The 15884-nt window shown below is 46.7% G+C and overlaps 1 protein-coding gene across 2 annotated transcripts in view; it reads left to right on the top strand.

Moving 5' to 3' along the window:
- smoc1 (SPARC related modular calcium binding 1) overlaps positions 1 to 15884 on the top strand; it is a 203566-nt gene that overhangs the window by 19635 nt on the left and 168047 nt on the right. For both annotated transcript variants that reach the window (XM_080203062.1, XM_080203061.1), the window contains exons 2-3: positions 8639 to 8810; positions 12363 to 12478. In XM_080203062.1, coding sequence (XP_080059188.1) covers positions 8639 to 8810; positions 12363 to 12478 — 288 coding nt within the window. The remainder of the gene's footprint in view (positions 1 to 8638; positions 8811 to 12362; positions 12479 to 15884) is intronic.

The raw sequence follows: 15884 nt of genomic DNA, 5'->3' as shown, positions 1-15884 counted from the left end.
TCACGGGCACGATTTTTCGATCTTGGAAGCTGGAAAATCCAGTTCTTTATCATTGGAAGGATGTCCTTGCTATTGGGGAAGTGCAGCAAAGGTTTGCCAGGCTGATTCCTGTGGTGGCAGATCTGTCATATGAGGAGAGACTAAGTTGGTTGGGATTATATTCACTGGAGTTTAGAAGAGTGAGGGGGAATCTCATAGAAATTTATAAAATTCTAACAAGGTGAGATAGAGTAGATTCAGAAAGAATGTTCCCAATGGTGGGAGAGTCCAGAACTAGTGGTCATAGTTTGAGGATAAGGGAAAAACCTTTTAGATCTGAGATGAGGAGAAATTTCTTCACCCAGAGGGTGGTGAATGTGTGGAATTCACTCCCACAGAAAGTAGTTGAGGCCAAAATGTTGTTTGATTTCAAAAAGAAATTAAATATAGCTCTTGGGGCTAAAAGGGTCAAGGAACATGGGGGGTGGAGGAAGGAGGGATCAGGATGATGAATTTGATGATCAGCCATGATCAAAATGAATGGTGGAGCAGGTTTGAAGGGCCAAATGGCCTACTCCTGCTTCTAGTTTCTATGCTTCAATGAATGGATGACATAGTGGGTGATAATGTCCTGAGTGGAACTTGAACCTTTGAAGTATGAGATAGTCACTGGAATTCTACCGTCCCACCTGCCGCGGAATCGGAGCAGGTGAGGGCGGACAATGGGAGTGTCCATCGACCTCGGATGGGATTTTCCGATCTTGGTTTGAGTGAAGGCGTAAATCCCCCCCCCCCAGTGTGTGGCAATATTGTACCTGAGTATATAAAATGCTACAATGCTCACTTTATATTCAGTGGAGCACTTTATGTTGAACACTTTATGTCCAACTTTATGTTCACTTTATATTTCAGTTGAACACTCTATGTTCAACCTGGTGCTGTGAGACTTCATATTGTGTTTACCCCTGTCCAACACCGGCATCTCCACATTCAGTAGACCAGAGTTTCCCAATCTTTTAGATGTCACGGCACACCTTTATACTATAAACAAATTGAGGTACACCTCATATTTTCTCTGCCTCCATCCCTAACTGGGAACTTCACTTTTAACCTCTCTCTGTCTCTCTCGCTTTTTCTGCGCCCTTTTTGAGTTTTCACTTTGTGTGCGGGCATGAGTGGGGCCTTTGTCTTCAGCTCTGAGCCCCTTTGATCGTGTACATGGATCTGACCAATGTAAAGGATCTAATCCATGCGTGTGCAGCTCTTTCCCAACTGGCACATGCGTGGGAGGCCCAAGATTTGTCAGGAGTTAGAGAAACCAACCACAGGGCTAAGGACAAAGTTTAGTTTTAGTCTAATTATATGAATTTTAAATCACTTTTATTGTGGCGCATTTCATAGAATCTTAGAAACTCTACAATACAGAAGGAGGCCAATAGACCACAACACCACTAGTTGCCTTGGTGCTCATAGAATCCCAATGGTGTAGAAGGAGGCCATTCAGCCCATTGACTCTGCACTGACAATAGTCCCACCTATGCCCTATTCCCGTAATCCCACACATTTACCCCACTAATCCCTCTAACCTACACATCCCGGGATACTAAGGGGCAATTTATCATGGCCAATGCACCTAACCCTGCACATCTTTGGAGCGTGGGAGGAAATTGGGGCACCTGGAGGAAACCCATGCCGACATGGGGAGAATGTGCAAACTCCACACACAGACAGTGACCCCAAGCTGGGGATCGAACCCAGGTTCCTAGAGCTGTGAGGCAGCAGTGCTAACCACTGTGCCACCGTGCCGTTGGGGATCTTCACGGCACACCAGTGTGCCATGGCACATCTGTTGGAAACCATTGGTGTGTGGGCTAACATCAGCGATTTCAAAATACAGCACTTAAACCGACAGTACTGAATCAGATGTGATTTAAATTACAGTGACATGTTAACGTGCAATAGACAATGTCCACAACCAAAATTACTTGTGCCAACGTATAAAAATTTGCTATTTCTTTTGGACGGGAGGAAAGCCAGACTGATTTATGGTCTGACATATCTGTTTTGCCCAAATATTTTGCTGCATGACAGTAGATTCTATTTTTAAAAAGCCTGCATTTATATAGTGCCCTTCATGACCATCCAACCTTCCAAAGCAACAAAGGAGTGTAATCGCCATTGAAACGTGGCTGCCAATACTCATTCATGGAACACGGGCATCGCTAGTTGGCCAGCATTTATTGTCCATCCCTGGCTGCCCTTAAACTGACTGGAGAGTCAACCATTCTCTGTGGCTCTGTAGGCCAGACTGGGTAAAGATGGCGGATTTCCTTCCCCGAAGGACATCAGTGAACCAGATGGGTTTTTCTGACAATCGACAATGGTTTAATGGTCATCAGTAGATTCTTAATTCCAGATATGGAGACGGCACGGTGGTTAGCACTGCTGCCTCGCATGTTTTTTACACAATTCAAATTCCACCACCTGCTGTGGTGGGATTCGAACCCGGGTCCCCAAAACATTAGCTGGGTTCCTGGATTAATGATCTAGTGATAACACCATGGGGGCACTATGGTGGCACAGCAGTTAGCACTGCTGCCTCACAATGCCAGGGACCTGGGTTCGATTCCCGGCTTGGGTGACTGTGTGGAGTCTGCACATTCTCGTGCATAGTTGGTGGGTTTCCTCTGGGTGCTCTGGTTTTCTCTCACAGTCCAAAAAACGTGCTGGTTAGGTGCACTGGCCGTGCTAAATACTTCCCCAGTGTAACCCAAACAAGCACTAGAGCGTAGCCACTAGGGGATTTCCACAGTAACTTTATTGCAGTATTAATGTAATCCTACTTGTGACACAAATAAATAAACTTAAAATGCTAGGCTATTGCCTTCCCTAAATATGCGCACGGCAAACTCCCACAAGCCGCCATGTGAGAGTGGGCCTGATAATCCGATGTTGATTGAGGGATAAATATTGGCCAGGCCATTTAAACGCTTTGTGTAGATTATGTGGCCTTTGTGACTTCCTGTGCATCATTCTTACTGGAGTGACAGAGCGCACAAGAGATTAGCCTCTCGCCGACTTATGTCAACATGTTATGAGTTTGTAAACAAATGGAAAACGCTTTGCCAAGTATCCATCCGGAAATTCAGTGGGCGGGATTTTACGGCCTCGCTCGGGCCAGACCGGAAGTTCCTGTCCGAGATCACCGGAGATTTCCATTGTCGGACCCTCGCTGGCTCCAATTCTGTGGCGGGCGGGGTGGTAGAGTTCCAGCCAGTGTCTGTCCCTTTAAGACAGAACTCGTACAGATTACTTAAGAAATCAAAGCTTCTTAGGATAAAAACAGAAAAAAAAAATGGATTAAAATGATAAGTGCTGAAAGATTTTTTTCCGTGTGTGTGGAATGACTAACAAGGGTGGCACGGTGGCACAGTGGTTAGCACTGCTGCCTCACAGCACCAGGGAGCCAGGTTCGATTCCCGGCTTGGGTTTACTGTCTGTGTGGAGTTTGCACATTCTCCCCATGTCTGCGTGGGTTTCCTCCTGGTGCTCCGGTTTTCTCCCACAGTCCAAAGATGTGTGGGATTGACCATGCTAAATTGCCCCTTAATGTCAGGGGGAACTAGCTTGGGTAAATGCATGGGGTTATGGGAATAGGGCTTGGGTGGGATTGTGTTCAGTTGCAGACTCAATGGGCTGAATGGCCTCCATCTGCACTGTAGGGATACTATGAACACCAAGACAACAAATGGTGTGGTGGTCCATTCACACGCTGCAGTGACCCGGCAGAATTCCATAGACACCATTGAAATGCGACGGTAGATGGAGGATTGAGCATGCAGGAGTTTTGGAACAGGGTGAGGGGCTTGTTCGTTCAGCATGGACAGTTCTGGTCAGTTAGCTGTATCTGTAGTGAGGGGGTAAAAGAACAAAAAGCTTTCTTTCCCCTCAGTCTTCTGCTCAAGCTGAATGATGGTGGGCTTGTTTGACTATGAAGGGCATCACTAAGTGATGCATTTTGGGAGCACTAGCCAGGCAATGGGATATACAATGAAAGGTGGGATGCGAGGAAGTACAGAGGATCAGAGCAACTTTGAAGGCAGCAGGACAGGTAGATAACGTGAGTAAGAAGGCACATAGAATAAAGAACAGTACAGCACAAGAACAAGCCCTTTGCTCTCCAAACCTGTGCTGATCACATTGTCCTATCTAGACCAACCCCCAGTGTCCCTCTATCCCTCTGCTCATATGTTGATCCAGATAAGTCTTAAATATCACTAACTTGTCTGCCTCAACCACCTCACTTGGCAGTGCATTCCAGGGATACTTGCCTTTATTAACCAAATATGGAATATAAGAGCAGAGGCTATGATGGAACTGTATAAAATGCTTATTTGGTCACAGCTGTATTTTTTTATATGCATTCATGGGACATGTGCGTCGCTGGCTGGCCAGCATTTATTGCCCATCCCTAGTTGCCCAAGGACAGTTGAGAGTCAACCACATTGCTGTTGCTCTGGAGTCACATGTAGGCCAGACCAGGCAAGGATGGCAGATTTCCTTCCCTAAAGGACCCTCGTGAACCAGATGGGTTTTTCTGACAATCGACAATGTTTTCATGATCATCAGTGGATTCTTAATTCCAATTAATTTTTTTACTGAATTCCAATTTCACCATCTGCCATGCGGGATTCAAACGCGGGTCCCCAGAACTTTAGCTGAGTTTCTGGATTAATAACCTAGCGATAATACCACTGGACCATTATCTCCCCCATGTGCAATCCTGGTCGTCACACTATAGGAAGGATGTGATTGCACTGGAGAGGATGCAGCGGTGATTCACTGGGATGTTGCCTTGGATGGAGGATTTTGGCAATGAAGAGAGGTTTGTTAGGCTGGTGGTTTTTTCCTTAGAGTAGAGAAGGCTGAGAGGGAACATGATTGAGATGTATAAAATTATGAGAATCATAGAATCACTATAGTACAGAAAGAGTCCGTTCGGCCCATCGGTTCTGTAACGACCACAATCCCAGCCAGGCCCTGTTCGAATAACCCCATGCATTTACCCTGCTAATCCCCCCAAAACTAGGGTCAATTTAGCTTGGCCAATCAACCTAATCTGCACATCTTTGAAGCACGGGAGGAAACCGGAGCACTCGGAGGAAACCCACACAAACACAGGGAGAACGTGCAAACTCCACACAGACAGTGGAGTTGAACCTGGGTCGCTGGTGCTGTGAGGCAGTGGTGCTAACCACTGTGCCACCGTGCCATCCCCAATGAGGTTAAGGTGGATAAGAAGAAACTTTTCTTTTAGTGGAGGGGTCAGTAACCGGGGGCACAGATTTAAGGGAAGGGGCAGGAGATTTAGGGGGAATTTGAGAAAATCTTTTTCACCCAGAGGGTGATGAGAATCCAGAACTTGCTGCCTGGAAGGGTGGGAGAGAGGGGACCCCTCACAGCATTTAAGGAGTGCTTAAAATGCCATGGCACCAAGTGCTGGAAAATGGGATTAGAATGGATATGTGCTTGAGGGCAGCTGCAGACGTAATGGACCGAAGGGCCTCTTTTTGTGTTATATGACTCTATCTGTAGCATTTTCCAACTGCTCCAAGGCTGGAAAATCCTGCCCGAGGTCAATGGACCTTTGTGTACTCCGTGTCCTGCCCACTACAATTCCCGTGGCAGGCAGGACAGGAAAATTCCACTCTATCTATGAGAAATGAATCCACTTCCGCCCTCATTTGATGTGAATTCTCCGGCAGGGAGGACTCTAGAAGGAACAAGAAGCACGGCTAACGTCCTTCTCTTGACGTTTTGAGTCTAACTATACTGCTCCTGCCGTCATCACTCTGGCAAATCTATTGCAGCACCAGCAAGCAGAGTTGCAGCACTTTATTGAAAGGTGGCTCCGTATTTTGGTTTAAAGTTTATTTATTAGTGTCACAGGTAGGCTTACATTAACACTGCAATGAAGTTACTGTGAAAATCCCCCAGTTGCCACACTCCGGCGCCTGTTCAGGTACACTGAGGAAAAATTTAGCATGGTCAATGCACCTAACCAGCACATCTTTCAGACTGTGGGAGGAAACTGGAGCACCCAGAGGAAACCCACGCAGACATGGGGAGAACGTGCATACTCCACACAGACAGTGACCCAAGCCGGGAATCGCCTCCCCCCCATATACTTGAATGCCATGATATTTCAAGTGCTTCTCCAAATACTTGTTAAAGATTGTAAGGTTTCTGGTCTCCACTACCTTCCCAGGCAGCACATTCCAGATTTTTTCTCAAATTCCTCAGACTCTCTTGCCCCGCACCCTAAAACCCCTCGTGATTGAGCCCCAACCAAGGGAAACAGTTGTCCTCTATTCACCCTGTCCATACCCCTCATAATCTTATACACCTCAATGATGACCTTCCTCAGCCTCTCTGCTCTAAACCAACCCCAACCTATCAGTCTCCCCTTATAGTTCAAATGCTCCATCCCAGACTGCATCCCAGTGAATCTGCTCTGCACCCTCTCCAGTGTAATCACATCCCTCCTATAGCAAGGCGACCAGAACTGCACACAGTACTCCAGCTGTGGCCTCACCAATGCTCTGTACGTTATCTCCTTTGTTTTATACTCTATGCCACAACTGGTAAGAGCAAGTGCCCCATATGCCTCCTTAACTACCCTATTCATTTGTTGTACCACCTTCAGAGATCTGTGAATAAGTACCCCAAGATCCATCTGTTCCTCTGAACTTCCTAATGTGCTGTTACTCATTAAATACCCCCTTGTCTTGTTACTTCTTCCAAAGTGCATCACCTTGCACCATTCAGGGTTAAATACCATCTCCACTGCTCTGCCCATCTGACCAACTCGTTTATATCTCCCCATAACCTACAAACTTCTTCTTCACTATTAACCACCCTACCAATTTGGTGTCACCTGCAAACTTTGGTTTGATTTATTATTGTCACATGTATTGATATACAGTGAAAAGTATTGTTTCTTGCGTGCCGTAGAGACAAAACATAGAGGGAGAAGGGAGGGAATGTAGTGTTACAGCCATAGCTAGGGTGTAGAGAAATTTAATATAAGGTAGGTCCATTCAAAAGTCTGATGGCAGCAGGGAAGAAGCTGTTCTTGAGTCAGTTGGTATGTGACCTCAGACTTTTGTACCTTTTTCCTGATGGAAGAAGGTGGAGGAGAGAATGTCCGGGGTGCGTGGGGTCCTTAATTATGCTGGCTGCTTTTCCGAGGCAGCAGGAAGTGTAGACAGAGTCAATGGATGGGAGGCTGATTTGCGTGATGGATTGGGCTACATTCACAACTTTTTGTAGTTTCTTGCGGTCTTGGGCAGAGCAGGCGCCCATACCAAGCTGTGATACAACCAGAAAGAATGCTTTCTATGGTGCATCTGTAAAATTTGGTGAGAATCGTAATGGACATGCCAAATTTCCTTAGTCTTCTGAGAAAGTAGAGGTGTTGATGGGCTTTCTTCACTATAGTGTCAATATAGGGGACCAGGATAGTTTGTTGGTGATCTGGACACCCAGAAACTGAAGCTCTCGACACTTTCCATTTCATCCCCATTACTAAACCTGCTTATCAGAAGAAAGGCACAAACCTCCAAATGCCTCAAGCAATCATAGAATCCCTACAGTGTAGGAGGAGGCCATTTGGCCCATCGAGCCTGCACTGACAACACCCAACCCAGGCCCTATCCCTCTAACCCCACATATTTACCCTTGACGATAAGGGGTAATTTAGCATGGCCAATCAACCTAACCCGCACATCTTTGGAGTGTGGGAAGAAATTGGAGAACCCAAAGGAAATCCATACAGACATGGGGAGAACATGGAAACTCCACACAGACAGTGACCAGAGGCCAGAACTGAACCCTCGTCCCTGGTGCTGTGAGGCAGCAATGCTAACCACAGTGTCACTGTGCTGCCCTCATCTATCCAACCATCTGAGCACTGTGCTCAGTGGTAGTCTGCGGACCGCAGCGGTGGACGTATCAGTCATTTCAGAACCCACCACACCCGAGTGAGACCACCTCATCCCCGATTCCGAGGGACTGACTGAGAAGGGTTAGCTCCTGTCTAATTTCTAAAGCGGTGGGAAGGAGTGCCAGGATGGTAACAGTTCAAATAGCAGTAAGAATCTACAAATTACCTCAGAGTCTCAGTGTAGGCGAGCTGATGGAAATTCAGAATACTCTTTTGTGCTGTGGATGGTAGCCGTGCCAACATTCCTGCCCTGGTAAAGCTGGTTTTGTTTTGATTTGCCTGTCAAATAATTGTCATCCCCTTAGTCAGAAACGTGTCAACATTGCAAACCACTAATGGTGGCCAACACCGTGCTGTTGCTTCAGCATAAACAGCAATCATTCACCCTTGCTCCCAGCGAGGATGCTGGGAGAGTTTCAGATTACAGGCCACTGTTGATCCATACAAATGCCCTCAGGCATCTTATCTTCCTTCTGGAGATTGTTAAGCCATCTGTGAAGGAACGTTCTGAGGTACCATTTTCAGACACACTTGGCCTCCATAATCACTGTTGTCCTTCGGAGATAATTAGCCTGCCAGATGATGAGATTAGTTTGTTGCGTGCTCTATGTTAGCCGTTCGGAGCTCTTTAATATCAAATTCTTTTGTTGTCAGTTCCTCATAGGCGATCGTGACCAAGATCTGGAGTGCAATGTGCACTGTTCCAGCTCTCAGCTGAAGCCCCTCTGCGTGTCAGATGGTCGGACGTACGAATCCAGATGTGACTTCTTGAGGGCCAAGTGTAGAGATTCAACACTGGAGATTACTCACCGAGGCAGATGTAAAGGTAACTCGCCTCTCCTCTTCTCCTACCCCTCACAATGTCACAGATAACCAGCATTGGGCCCTGCTAAATTCTCTCTCAGTGTACCTGAACAGGTGCCAAAGTGTGGCGACTGGGGGGATTTTCACAGTAACTTCATCGCAGTGTCAATGTAAGCCTACTTGTGACTAATAAATAAACTTTACTCCATTGGTTACACAATAGATCACAGCACGAGGTTCATTTGGGAGTTTCCAGTGGTACCACCACTATTGCTCTGAACCTAGCAATGATGATGCAGGCACGGTGGCACAGTGGTTAGCGCTGCTGTCTCACAGTACCAGGGACCCAGGTTCAATCCCAGCCTTGGGTAATCGTCTGTGTAGAGTTTGCACATTCTCCCCGTGTCTGCGTGGGTTTCCTCCGGGTGCTCCGGTTTCCTCCCACAGTCCAAAGATGTGCGGGTTATGTGGATTAACGATGCAGAATTACCCCCTAGCGTCCTATGATGTGTGGGTTAGGTGCATTGACCGTGCTAGATTCTCCCTCAGTGTACCTGAACAGGTGCCGGACTGTGGCGACTAGGGGATTTTCACAGTAACTTCATTACAGTGTTAATGTAAGCCGACTTGTGACACTAATAAATAAACTGAGTCAAGGGTGTAATTAGTAACCTGGGGATGGTTATTACACAGTCAAATCTGTTCATAGAAGGAGGCCATTCAGCCCATCACATCTGTACCAACGCAGTGACAGAGTGGGTGGAATTTTTCCTTAGCGGGTGGGACATGGACCATGCAAAGGTCCTTTGACCTTGGGCGGGATTTTCTGGTCTTAGGGTGAACACGGCTGGAAAATCCTATCCAGTATCTTACCCCCCTCACTCCCCGCCCCCCACCCCTAGCCCCTTAACTCCACACATTTAGCTGGCTAATCCACCTAACCTGAACATCTTGGGGCTGCGGGAGGAAACTGGAGCACCTAGAGGAAACCCAAGAAGACGCGGGGAGAATGTGCAAACTCCACACAGGCAGTCACTCGAGGCCAGAATCGGACCCTGGACCCCAGGCGCTGTGAGGCAGCAGTGCTAACCACTGTGCCACTGTGTCACCCGTAATCATGGCCTCTATATGAATTTAATCAGAGAAAACTGAACAAATTACACAGCTCCATTTGAACATAGATCTGTCTTCAATATGTAACTGAGATGCCAATAAATCTGACTTGTTGGCTCCGATGCCTCAGCTGACAGCTAGAATCGGGCAGAAGGACATGCATGGTCCTGTTTTGTGAGGCTTACGTATCCGCTCTGCACATTGAATGGTTGGGTGGATTGCTAATGTAAACCACCGTCAGATTCCAACATGTTTGAGATACCTGATTAAAGAAATAAAATAAACTAAATTGAAGCTGTTCAGAATCCCTACAGTGCAGAACGAGGCCATTCGGCCCAAGGAGTCTTCATCGAACACAATCCCACCCAGGCCCTATTCCCCTAACCCCACGCATTTATCCTGTTAACCCCCTGACACTAAGGTCAATTTAACATGGCCAATCAGCCTAACCTGCACATCTTTGGACTGTGGGAGGAAACCGGAGCACCCGGAGGAAACCCGTGCAGATGCAGAGTGACCCGAGGCTGGAATTGAACCCCGGTCCCTGGCACTGTGAGGCAGCAGTGCTAACCACTGTGCCATCTTGGTTCTCCCAACAATCTGTTCCCTCCATTTACCAAGTTCTATCTTGTTGACAACCCTCACATTAGTTTAGAAGGCTTCTTCAGTAGGTAAATTGATGGTCTTCTATCAATTATATTGTGGTTAGATGCATGTTTAGAAAAAAAGTCTCAGGTCTGGTACTGAGCGGAGATGGATACGACAGAAAGAAGTGGGGATAGGTCACACGTAGATCAGTACCTCTCAATGTCTAATATAAAAACCAAATTACTGACCTGCATATTCGAGTTGGAAGAAAGAAAGTGTGTCGGGAGAGTTACCAAATCCAATATATAAGGAATCACAGAATCCCTGCAGTGCAGAAGGAGGCCATTCAGCCCATCAAATCTGCATCAACTCTCTGATAGAGCATCTAAGTATCATAGAATCGTACAATCCCTACGGTGCAGAAGGAAGACATTCAGCCCACCGAGGAAGCACCAAAAACAATCCCTCCCAGGCCCTACCTCCATAGCCCCATTTACCCTGCTAATCCCCCTAAACTGTACATCGTGGGACATTAAGGGGCAATTTAGCATTTCCAATCCACTTAACCTGTACAACTTTGGACTGTGGGAGGAAACCGGAGCACCTGGAGGAAACCCACGCAGATACGGGGAGGAATGTGCAAACTTCACACAGACAGTGACCCAAGCCAGGAATTGAACCCTTATCCCTGGAGCTGTGAGGCAGCAGTGTTAATCCTGAAGAAGTTAACCTTAAGACCATGCGATATAAGAGCAGGAGTAGGCCGTTCTGCCCATCAAGTCCGTTCCACCATTCATTGAGGGCGGCACGGTGGCACAGTGGTTAGCAATGCTGCCTCACAGCACCAGAGACCTAGGTTCGATTCCTGGCTCGGGTCACTGTCTGTGCGGAGTCTGCACATTCTCCCCGTGTCTGCGTGGGTTTCCTCCAGGTGCTCCGGTTTCCTCCCACAGTCTGAAAGATGTGCTGGTTAAGTGCATTGGCTGTGCTCAATTCTCCCTCAGTGTACCCAGACAGGTGCCAGAGCATGACAACTAGGGGATTTTCACAGTAACTTCATTGCAGTGTTAATGTAAGCCTACTTGTGACTAATAAATAATCTTAAAAAAACTTAAAACCGATCTGATGTGATGATCCTCAACTCCACCTTCCTGCCTTATCCCCGTAATCCTCGATTTCCTCACTGATTAAAATGTAGAACATGAGCACTGCCTAAAAACTGAGACAGGGCAAAGCTTTTACCTCACACATCTCAGGACACCTTGCAAGAATGTAATATAAGGGGAAGAAAGACCTGACATGTCATTTTCCATAGGCAACACTCGAGCTCTGTGCCACCAAACGACTAAAAATAAAATGTGTCTGCGTTTTGCAGAATGCTTTTTTAAAAATTCATTTGTGGGACACGAGTGTCGCTGGCTGGTCAGCATTTATTGCCCATCCCTAGTTGCCCTTGAAACTCAGTGGCTTGCTCAACCATATCAGAGGGCAGTTGAGAGTCAACCACATTGCTGTGGCATTGGAGTCACACGTAGGCCAGACTGGGGTAAGGACAGCAGATTTCCTTCCCTAAAGGACGTTAATGAACCAGATGAGTTTTTCTGACAATGGTTCCACAGTCATCAGTAGATTTTTCATTACATTTTTTTATTATTGAATTCAAATACCACCATCTCCCCTTATGAGGTAAACGTGTGGGCTTACGGAGATAGGGCCTGGGTAGCGGGAATTTGAACCCTGGTCCCCAGCTGAGTTTCTGGGTTAATAGAGTAGCGATAATACCACTAGGCCATCGCCTCTCCTAAGCTAATAACTATCTTTCGTGAATACAAGGGTCAACTGAAAAAATCCGCTGGCTCGTTTTTCTTTACAGAAGCAGGTCCAACCAAGTGCCGGACAGAAAGAGCGCAGCAAGCGCAGGAACAGGCTAAAAAGCCCCAGGAACCGGTCTTCATCCCAGAATGTAACGAAGATGGCTCCTTTGCTCAGGTAACGTCATGGCGAACAGGTATAGAACTGGATCTGTGAAGAGGCAATCACACCACCATAATTATACAAGGCACTAGTTAGACCTCAGCTGGAATATTGTGTACAGTTCTGGGCGTCACACCGTCGCAAGGATGTGAACGCTTAGGAGAGAGTGCAGAAGGGGTCCGGAAGAATGAAACTTTGCTATGAGGAAAGATCGGAGAGTTTGGGACCGTTATCCGAAAGAGGAGGTTTGTTAGAAATCTTCAAAATCATGAGGGGGGGGGCCAGACAGGGTAGATAGGGGAGAAACTGTTCCCGCTCGTAAAAGGGATCAAGAATGAGAGGGTGCGGATTTAAAGTGCTTTGTACAAGAAGCAAATGTGGGGCGGAATTCTCTGGCCGCGCTGGCCCAAAAGCCGGAAATTCCCACCCGACTGTCAATGTGGTTCCGCAACCCACCCGCTACAATTCCAGAGGGGGGCGCGATGGGAGAATTCCGGCTGTCATGCCTGAAAAAAACATTCACACCGCCGCCGGAATTCTACCGGTCCACCCGCCACGGGAATCGGAGCGAGGGAGGGGCGGGCAATGGGGAAGGTCCATTGACCTCATGGGATTTTCCGGTCTTGGGTCGAGCGAGGCTGTGAAGTCCCACCTAGTTGAGTGGTTCGGGTCAGGAATGCATTGTCAGGAAGTGCGGTGGAGAGAGGCAGTTTCAATAGGAGCTTTCAAGAGGGCTTTAAATGAATAGAAACAAAGTTCAGGGATTTGTGGGGAAAAGGCAGAGAAAAGGCAGTCAGACATGATGCTTGTCTGGAGAGCTGGTGTGGACACAATGGGCTGAATGGCTTCCTTATGCATCATTAGATTTCTATGATGGTTCAAATTTTATTTGATAACACTCTTATGAAGCATCTCAAGACTCCTTGTTTCTCCAGAAGGAACTCTTCAAGTACAGACAATAAACATATAACAAAACTTACGCCAACTTATAAATCAAAGAAAGGGTTTAATAAAGAAACTTCACTATTCTAAACTTGGGGCCTTGCCCTGGGTCAATCCGAGCTCCCCCCACAATTCCCAACAGGTTCTTATTTATAGTGAGTCAGCTGGTCAGCTGACCATCACACCATTCTGTAATTGGTTCCGTGGTTTACTGGGTTAGCTGACCCTTACAGCTTGTTCCAATTGTTCACATCGCATCAAATACAAAGTTGTCGCCGGTTACACTCTAACACTTTTCACTCTGAAGGCGCTTTATCAATGCAACTTGTTATGGTATAAAATTGTAAGCGTGTGTTTATCATGCGTCTATGTGCTTTCTTCAACTGCAGCCTAATATGAGGTAGGTACACATTCCCCTTACTGTTGCAATGAACCGATTATTGACTTCTTCTGCTGTCAGTTTTCAAATATCAATCCTGGGAGGAAACTGCTATTTAAGATATTTAATTTCTGTTGCTATCACACAAACATCATGAACTGATTTTGCTGAGGTTGGGCAGGTCAGGGGCCCATTAAAAACTGACTTGCCAATATTTTTAAATAGAATGTGAGTGAGAGCCAACTGTGTGAGGTAATCAATGGGGGTGAGTGTAACTCACCCGTAGCCTCATTCTTTGTGGATTTATGTGAGCAGCTAAACTTGTGAAGGTATTTAGTTTGTGTTATTAGCTCTGTGGTGCCTCTTTCTTTCAATAATACTGCTACAGCAGTTAGCACTGCTCCTCATGGCATCAGGGACCCGAGTTCAATTCCTGCCTCAGTCACTGTCAATGTGGAGTTTACACGTTCTCCCTGTATCTACGAGGGATTCCGTCGGGTGCTCCAGTTTCCTCCCACATTTCAAAGATGTGCAAGTTAGGTCAATTGGCCATGTCACATTGATCTTAGTGTCAGGGAGATTAGTAGGGTAAATGCGTGGGGTTGTGGGAATAGGGCCTGTGTGGGATTGTGGTCAGTATAGATTTGATGGGCTGAATGGCCTCCATCTGTACTCTAGGGATTCTGTTTGTGCTTTACATAGAATTTACAGTCATTAACAGTCAGTTCCAGTCGTGCGTGCCTTCATCGGCTGGGGCGTTGGATACAAGGGTTGGCAAATCATGTTGCCGCTATATAAAACCTTGTTAGGACACAGTTGGAGTATTGCATGCAGTTCTGGTCACCACACTACCGGAACCTTTGGAGAGAATGCAAAGAAGTTTCATCAGGATGTTGCTTGATCTCGAAGGCTTTGGCTATGAGGAGAAACTTTGGATTGTTTTCACTGGAAAGATGGAAGCTGAAGGGGAGAGACCTGATAAAGCTAATGTGGGATCTTATTTCTATTCATTCATTCCATACTTTTATCCTCTGCCGCTCTTTGTTGGTCTGCCTCTTGAGATCTTGGCCGGGATTCTCCAATCTTGTCTGTGGTGCCCCCGCTGCCGGCGAGAATGGAGAATTTGACGCTCAACCAAAACTTCATTCACTGCAGTGGGCCTGGAGAATCCCAGCTACGGGTGAGGTCGCAAGTGTCCTGCGCTTCTTTTTTGCTCAGTTGTTCCATTGTCAATAACTAAGGAAAACCAACAATACCAATATAGCATAAGACCATAACATATAAGAGCAGAATTAGGCCACTCGGCCCATCGAGTCTGCTCCTCCATTCAATCATGGCTGATATTTTTCTCATCCCCATTCTCCTGCCTTTTCCCCATAACCCCTGATCCCCTTATTAATCAAGAACCTATCTATCTCTGTCTTAAAGACGCTCAGTGACCTGGCCTCCACAGCCATCTGTGGCAAAGAGTTCCACACATTCACCACTCTCTGGCTGAAGAAACTCCTCCTCATCTCTGTTTTAAAGGATTGTCCCTTTAGCCTGAGGTTGTGCCCTCTGGTTCTAGTTTTTCCTACTAGTGGAAACATCCTCTCCACATCCAATCTATCCAGGCCTCGCAGTATCCTCTAAGTTTCAATAAGATCCCCCTTCATCCTTCTAAACTCCAGTGAGTACAGACCCAGGATCCTCAACCGTTTCTCATTCGACAAGCTCTTCATTCTTATGAACCTCCTCTGGACCCTTTCCAAGGCCAGTACATCCTTCCTTAGTTACGGGGCCCAAAACTGCTCACAATATTCCAAATAGGCATGATCTATCCTCACCTTCGCTTGGTGAAGGCAAATAATTGTGACCACCAATTGTTTTCTTCAGTTAACGTCAGGTCATTCACCAACTTAAGAGATGTTTGACCTTCGAGATGAAACCAACTTAGCAAAGGGCGTTTCTTGTGTTAATAGAGTTATCTGTTGTATAGTCCAAAGAGGCAGGAGAGCCTGATTACTGACCTGTTTGGCTTTCCTTGGTGTGGGAAGGATGTATTGTCTGATTTTGCTGGGACTGCCCAGTCTTATCTGGCTTGTCCTTTGCTGCCTGTAC

This window comes from Carcharhinus amblyrhynchos, chromosome 14 (genome assembly GCF_965287045.1).
Source record: "Carcharhinus amblyrhynchos chromosome 14, sCarAmb.v2.hapA, whole genome shotgun sequence".
NCBI lineage: Eukaryota > Metazoa > Chordata > Chondrichthyes > Carcharhiniformes > Carcharhinidae > Carcharhinus > Carcharhinus amblyrhynchos.
This window is presented reverse-complemented; position numbering and strand designations above follow the sequence as displayed.